The 7138-nt window shown below is 48.6% G+C and overlaps 1 protein-coding gene across 4 annotated transcripts in view; it reads right to left on the minus strand.

The window, feature by feature from the left end:
• SH3GL3 (SH3 domain containing GRB2 like 3, endophilin A3) overlaps positions 1 to 7138 on the minus strand; it is a 134203-nt gene that overhangs the window by 7240 nt on the left and 119825 nt on the right. Inside the window, exon 10 of one of the 4 annotated variants that reach the window (XM_023520969.1) lies at positions 654 to 848. The exons of 2 other annotated variants lie outside the window; for them this stretch is intronic. In XM_023520969.1, the coding sequence (XP_023376737.1) occupies positions 820 to 848 (29 nt within the window). In that variant the 3' untranslated portion in view covers positions 654 to 819. Of the gene's footprint in view, positions 1 to 653; positions 849 to 4008; positions 5630 to 7138 lie in introns of those variants that run through there. One more of the 4 variants, XM_011376099.2, reaches the window with a different exon arrangement.

Consider the following 7138-nt stretch of genomic DNA (forward strand, 5'->3'; position numbering starts at 1 on the left):
GACACCTGAGGGACGTCCTTTGGGAACTTACTCTCAGTCCTGCGTCCTCAGCCTGAGCGCCTGCTTCAAAGTGAGCACCTCGAGGCTTCGATTAGAAATAAATATATATATATAGAAAAACAGTGTCCACTCCAGGTGGCACATTAGACACCAGAGAGGAGCCTGCGTCTGCTGGGCCTGGCATCTCTGCGGCCTGGCCTTCTCGTGGGCTGTCTGTCTGCCTCTCCTCCTCCCTCTCTCTCGGCCCCACAGCCGGATCTGGGAGTCTGTTCTCGAGGGCTGCCTTTCCGCCTCTGACTCGGCGGGGGAGATGGAGATGGACACAGTGGTCCGGGCGAGGAAAGCCTCCTCTCTGGAGCACTAAGATTCACGGCTCGCTGTGTCCTGCTGTTCCTGAACTTGGGCTATGTTCAGACCACCGTAAGAGCCCACTGCTCTTTCGGCCCAGTTGGCCCTGATTCTAGGGGATCTCACCGCCTAGAAGCAATCGGGCAGGGCGCCCCCACTGAAATGCAAACTAGACGCCCCCCCACACACACACGCATACTGATTTTTTTGGGGGGGGGCAGGGAGGAAGGTGGGAGAGAAGATACTTGTACAACCTGTCAGCACGAGTCCCTGTCAGGGTACGAGGTACGGCATCCCCCGGAAGCTACTGACCTGCAGAGGGCTCTGTGCCTTTTAGTAAATGCCCCAGACTGCTGTACCTTTTTGGGGTGTCTGTTCCTGCTTTTTATAGTGTTTCTCTTGCCTCCCTTGCGGTCGGGCTGCGACCTGTCCCTTTTTCCTGCTGTCACGGGCCTTCCCGAAGAGTCCCTCCTAATCTGCTGCCTCCAGTCGGCTGTAGGCTGGGAAACCAGATAACCAGTTACGTGACATCGCAGCACGGGGCGGTGGGTCCTCACCCTGCAGCAGGTACCACCGCACCCCGCTCCTCTAGGCTACACGAGCCGACCTCACCCCCGGAACAGCCCCGCGAGGTCGGCTGACGGTTCCCACGCCCAGAGGGGTGGAGCCAGGCCGTGGGCCGCCCTCCGACGCCAAAGCCTCCTTCACGAGAAGGCCTGCGGGTGACACTGTCTCGGCTCACTTCCTGGTCTGAAGTCAGGAAGTGCGGGGACATGTCTTCGTTACCGATGCCACCCAGGGGCCCGCCAGGGGGCAGAGAGGAAGGTGCCCGATGACAGGTGGGACGGTGGCCCGACCAGGAACGGGACCCAGGTCCCCTTCGGGAGGCTCTGTGCCACCACCGTTGCCCTGCCATGGGGCTGTCCCCACGCCACCTGACAGAGGTTGGGCAGGAAAACCGACCAGGACCACCCTGTTTACCTCTGGTGCGTGGGACTCACTCTCCAGCACTCACTGAGTGGCGGCCGGGGCCAGGCCCCGAGCTCAGCCGATTCGATGCCGTGGGCCCTGAACTGGAACAAGTCTATCTGGTTCAAGTGCCCTTCCTCCAAAAGCTATCATTTCTTTTTTCCACTTTAAAACCTCAAGCTCTCGTAGCGAAATTTTGAAGCTAACACGTTCCCTCTAGGGATCCAGAAATGGCATCGGTGTGTAATTCTGATAAATACCACAAAAACCATTTTGTTCAACATCTCTAAAGCAGTATTTTGTCTGCTGGTAAGAACATATTGGAGAGAAACTTCTGCTCCTTGGGTTCTGGCTCTGGACTGGGTCACCTCTGAGCCCTGATTTCCATATCTGCAAAATGTAACTACTCATCGATGGTTACTGCAGGCTGTGGACCGAATGTTTGTGTCGCCCCAAAACTCATATGTCGAAGTACCATCCCTAATGCGATGGCATTTAGAGGTGGAGCTTCTGGGACGTGACTGGGTCACAAGGGTGGAGCCATCACACGTCAGATAGTGACACCGCGTGAGGACCAGGGAGAAGACAGCCATCTGCTAACCAGGAAGTGGGCCCTCACATGACACTGAGTCTACTGGCACCTTGATCTTGAACTCGCCAGCCTTCAAAGCTGTGAGAACTAAATGTCTGTCGTTATGCCATGTATGTCTATTCCATGGCAGCAGCCTAAGCTGGCTGAGACGGTTAAATCACAAACTACTAAGAACCCTCTACTTATTCATAGATGTGACTTACTGAAATTACTTGTCAACTGAACGCGCGCTTAATCGTCACAATCAATCATGTTTTAACGTTGATGCCAATCTTCCACGGCTTACACAGGTTACAGGAGACAGGCTGAACCCGTCTCGAAGCTCGGTGCCCTTCACTGCCCAAAGCCCTGACTCACACACAGCAAGGCCACCCTTATGCCACTGACAGGCTCTGCGACTCTGAGCGAAATGACATATAATGACACTGATTTTGCCACAGGCTAACTGTGATAAATAAGAGCGTCTCATCAACAAGACAATGACATAACATCGAATGAAACGTGATTCGAGGACCTTCTGTACTGACGTGGCTTCTGCAGATGCATCAGAAGCCGGGTCCATTTATTGGTCTTGGCAGGTGACCCCTCTACCACACCAGGTCCAGGGCTTGTGGGACGCCTCTGTCACTCTGAGTTCAGGAAAAAGGGGGAAGACAGATGGCGGCCTTAATGAGAGGTGACTTCGCGGCCACTGGCAGAGGATCACGGTGTTTAGTCTGCCTGCTCCTTGCTTTGCACAGTGTGGCTTTAGTGACCGATATTTAAACATAAGGAGACTGCACCTAAATATATGGTTTCTGGCTTTTCTTGAAAAATGTGAAAAGCTGCTCTCCTGGGCCCACGTTCTCGGCAAGCAGCAGCCGTGGTGACTCCGGCGGTCACCTCCAGACAGGGAGGTGTTCTCCACTTGGCTGCAGACCTGCCTCTCCCTGGCGCCCACCCGACTTGGAGGTCTGGTGTCAGCCATTTGTCACTGGCCTTGCTCTGCGTTCTTACACCTCCCTCTGTCATTCCCCAAATCTGGCATTCGAGGTTGCACCTGAGCCACACCCACCGGACAACTCCGAGGTGTCACTCGTGTGAATTCTAAGGTAAAGTTCTCCACCGCTGTGTACATGGCTGCCCTGTTTGTAAGCGCTAGAAACAACGAGCTTCTATGCTATTTTCTTAAACATACGTTTATATATATATATATATATTGTCTCAGATGCTGCATATTTAAAAATCATATTGTCTCAGATGCTGCATATTTAAAAATCTTCATATATACCCTACAATGATATATTTGGTCATATAATAGTTTAATATTTAGAGGATGGTATTTTAAATTTTAGCTTAAAGACCAAATATATCATTGTAGGGTATGTATGAAGATTTTTAAATATGCAGCATCTGAGACAATATGATTATCAGCATTTCAGCCAAGTAGTGTTAAAATCCCCACAGCTAAGTTAGAAGTTACGTCTTACAGGCTTTTCAAAAAAGGACTTGTCAAGGCCTTGGACTCGACTATTTAGAAGTACAGAAAACCTTGCAGCAAGAAAAACCTGTCTCTAAAGCATCCTTTGGATTGAAAAACGAGAAAAGGCCTCTCTTCGCCTTTCCCACATCGATGGCTCCCGGTAAACAATAATCATCATCGTTCACATGTTATTTCTTAAAATATGTTTTAAAATATGGAAAATAGAGAATGTTCAGGCGATCCACTTTCGAATTTCTGAGGATGCTCACAAGAGCTGGAAAAGAACCCTGAACTGTATTCAGACTGATCAGCGCATTCAGGGACACGTTCGAATCGGTCCAGAGATGTTAGGAAATTTACCCAAAGTCACACAGCTCGTCAGTGTCAGAATTTGAACTACATTGCAGGACTCCCGTTTCCCTGATATTTCTCTGGTCGATAGCTGACTCTGAACCAGTACTGATAACACACAGAAACGTACAGGGGGCAGGGATGGCAGGGGGGGAAAAAAAAAACAGTGGGGAGGGAAAAAGAAAAAAGTGAGAAGCAGTCTCCTGACCGAGCAATCACCATTGCCACAGCTCTGAGAAATTTTAATTGCCTCCGGAAATTCAGGTTAAAAAAAAATGCACGTATGTCTATTTGCAAAGTGCTTGTCCCTTTTAATTTTCAAACTTCACACTTCACTTTTGAATATCTGTTTATTTTCTCTGTAATCCTAGAGACTGGGCTCCAGCGAGGGGAATGACTTAGGCTCTAGACTTTATTTCTGAGCCCCCTTAGAAGTATCGAGAAACTTATAAAAGTCTCCTTTATACCTAAAGGGAGCTAGAATGTCTTTCTATGAGCCATTGGAGAGATTTATTTTGCCTCGCTCCGAAATGCCTGGAGCATACGTTGGGGACCCCCCCCCCCATTCGTTCCCTAACCTCAGCCTTTCACGTTTTTAAAGCCGATCCCAGTTTGGAGCATATTAACCCTTAGGTGTGATTACATAAAGTGGTACCCTCTTTGAGAACTTCAGTGAGAAAAAAAATAATAATCTTCATGCGTCCTTGAGCGGATATAAATTGGCAACTATACCTTGCCCTCTAGTCTTTAAATTTATAATTCGCTGAGTGACAACTTGGGGGCCTGATAAAAATGACCCAGGGCAGGGAAGATACTTAAGCATAAAGCACCAGTTCCTTGTACTAGTTTCTGAAAAACCAGTGGTTTTCTGGGAACTATCCCGGCACACTATTCGGTTCAAGGACTTTTCCTGGCCTCCTTCTCTCCTTGAGGGACACAGGGCCAGCGTGCGCTCATGGAGCGTCACGACCCCACACTCGCGGGCTTGGACAGGCGGCGGTTTCTCCTCGCCAGGGCCCGAACTTGGACTTCGTCTGCAATCCATCATGTCGAGATGTGATTTCCACTCCCCAGCCCTTTCTCCACTTTTGGCTCATTCCGTTCATTCTCTGAAGTACCTGGAAATGTATTATCAGAAGGTTCCATCTCGGCCCCACGATGCCTTCTGCCTGATCGACCTGCGTCCTGTCATCCACCCCTCCCCCGCGCTTGCTTTTTTTTTTTTTTTTTTTCCCCCTTTAGAAAGAAGAAACGGTGAAGAAAATGTTCTTGGAATTCATTTCTGGCAGAGTGCTACGAGCTTTGCTTTAAATTGTTAGTGAAATGCTTGACATTTTTCCTTCACTTTATAAACATTATGTGCAAATCATTCACAATCCTAATGGAAAGTAATTTCCCATTAATGCGGGCCATAAAATGCCGTTTTCTTTTGAAACCGTGCCTTCGAAACAAACAGTCCAGGACCCCTTTACACTCACAAATTCCACCCACAAATCAAGGGAGTCCGAGGCCGAGCGTTAGGATTGGGGACTGAAGTTTCCGCCAAGGGCGATGTCGGAGAGGCAGCCGAGAAAACAGGAGGGACAGGCCAGTGTCAAACGGTGGCTGACGGTGGCTGACGGTGGCTGACGGTAGAGTGTGCGGCAGTGGAGAGCTCGTTATTGGGCACGGAGCCTTCCTAAAAGCCATCCTCTGCACATCTGTGATCTCTGGCTGACCATCGCCCTTCTAACAACTTAATCTGCCCAGCGACTGAGCTCCTGGCCAAGAAGGACGGGACGAAGCACTGACACGCACAGTCTGGATGAGGAAGCCAAAGAACTCACTGTATTATCAGGGTTTTCTTCTCCCGAGTCTGATGCATAAAACAGACTCCTTTTGCAAACCCCTTGCTGGCCGTGGATTCCCTGTGATCGAGAATGTTAGAAATAAATTTACTCCAGAGGCCCTTGAACATTTTATAAGTTCCTCTAGTATTCCTTCTGAATGGTACGACATGAAATATCAATGAGGTAAAGTGCCAGGCTCTGCTACTTACTGGCTCTGTGACCTTGAGAAACATCTCGAGCTCTCTGAGCCTCCGCTTCCTGTTAAAATGGGAAGGATAACGGTACTGGAAATGTGTATGGAGCAGTCAGTACACGACCTGAACCGCAGTGAGAATCAACAACTGTGACTGCTATATTGTCATGCTATGATTTTTCACCGTCTTATTTTATAGTCTCATCACTTTCTTGCAACATCCGTACAAGAATGGAATGAGTTATGGATATAAAGCATCAAATAATAATGCCTGGCATATTTTCGGCTACTCAAATGCTACACCCTTGTGCCCTCAAGTGGTGCTTTGGTTTAAACGCTTGGTCGTTTTCATAGAGTATAGCACTCTCCACATTGCCTGAGGTCATATTTAGTGTACCCCGAGTAAGGACAGACACCTTCGTCAAAGAAAAGCTGAGCTCTTCACAGCGGTGGAGAGCATGGTGTCTTAGGGGCCTGACCTGAAGTCCTGTCTCCAAGACGCCCCCACACATACTTGGATGCGGGCTGGAGGGCAGAGAAGGTGGTTAGGGACGGAGCCTTGGGTCCTTGGATCTGCTACTTCTGTTTCATTCAGATACAACATACTGGTGGAGAGGGAGCCTGGAGCTGGACTCATTTTCAAAGTTTCTAGTTAGTTAGTTAGCTTATATCAGGTGCTTTCTAAACTGAAATTTGGAAGTGGCTTACGATAGTATTAAGAATAAACTTTTTCCAGGCCAGAAACAGAAAAGCCATAAAAAGTAGCAAGACAATATATTTTCATCCAAATAAGAGAACTTTTGAAAGAGAGGGACACTATCAAAAAAATGACCAGAGCGACAGACACACACTGGGGCTGTCCCAAGCAAACAGGGCTGCAGGTCACCCTCGTCAAAGGGGAAGGGGACACGCACGGCAGCCGCAGTCACTTGAAGGGTCGCCGTGCCTGAACATCACGCCTGGTACTGAGCTCCCTGGGGCCGGGAGAAGCGAAGCCTATAATGGGGTCCACACTGTCCTTAAAGGACGTACACCTGTTCTTCAGGAGCCATCGATGTTCCCATGACGAAACACATTTTTCTGCTCAGTCAGGTATTCTTATTGAAATGCAATTTAAAGGACACCTTGAAAGAAGAAAAATACCGCCCACAATCCTACCAGCTCCACGCCCAGCTCTGGGTTTACAAAGCTGTGACCACAGTTTGCTTACAACTTTGTATCTTCCTCCTCTACTTACCACCAGCAGACCGCCAACGTTTTTTTTTGTTTCTACATAACTTCCACATTAATAAGTTTGAAAAGCTACATAATATTCCATCTGATAGACCTTTACCTACTTAACCACTACCCTAACGATTGGCAAATATATATAAATAAATATTGGGCGTGAGGTT

Source organism: Pteropus vampyrus, unplaced genomic scaffold (genome assembly GCF_000151845.1).
Source record: "Pteropus vampyrus isolate Shadow unplaced genomic scaffold, Pvam_2.0 Scaffold286, whole genome shotgun sequence".
Taxonomy (NCBI): Eukaryota; Metazoa; Chordata; class Mammalia; order Chiroptera; family Pteropodidae; genus Pteropus; species Pteropus vampyrus.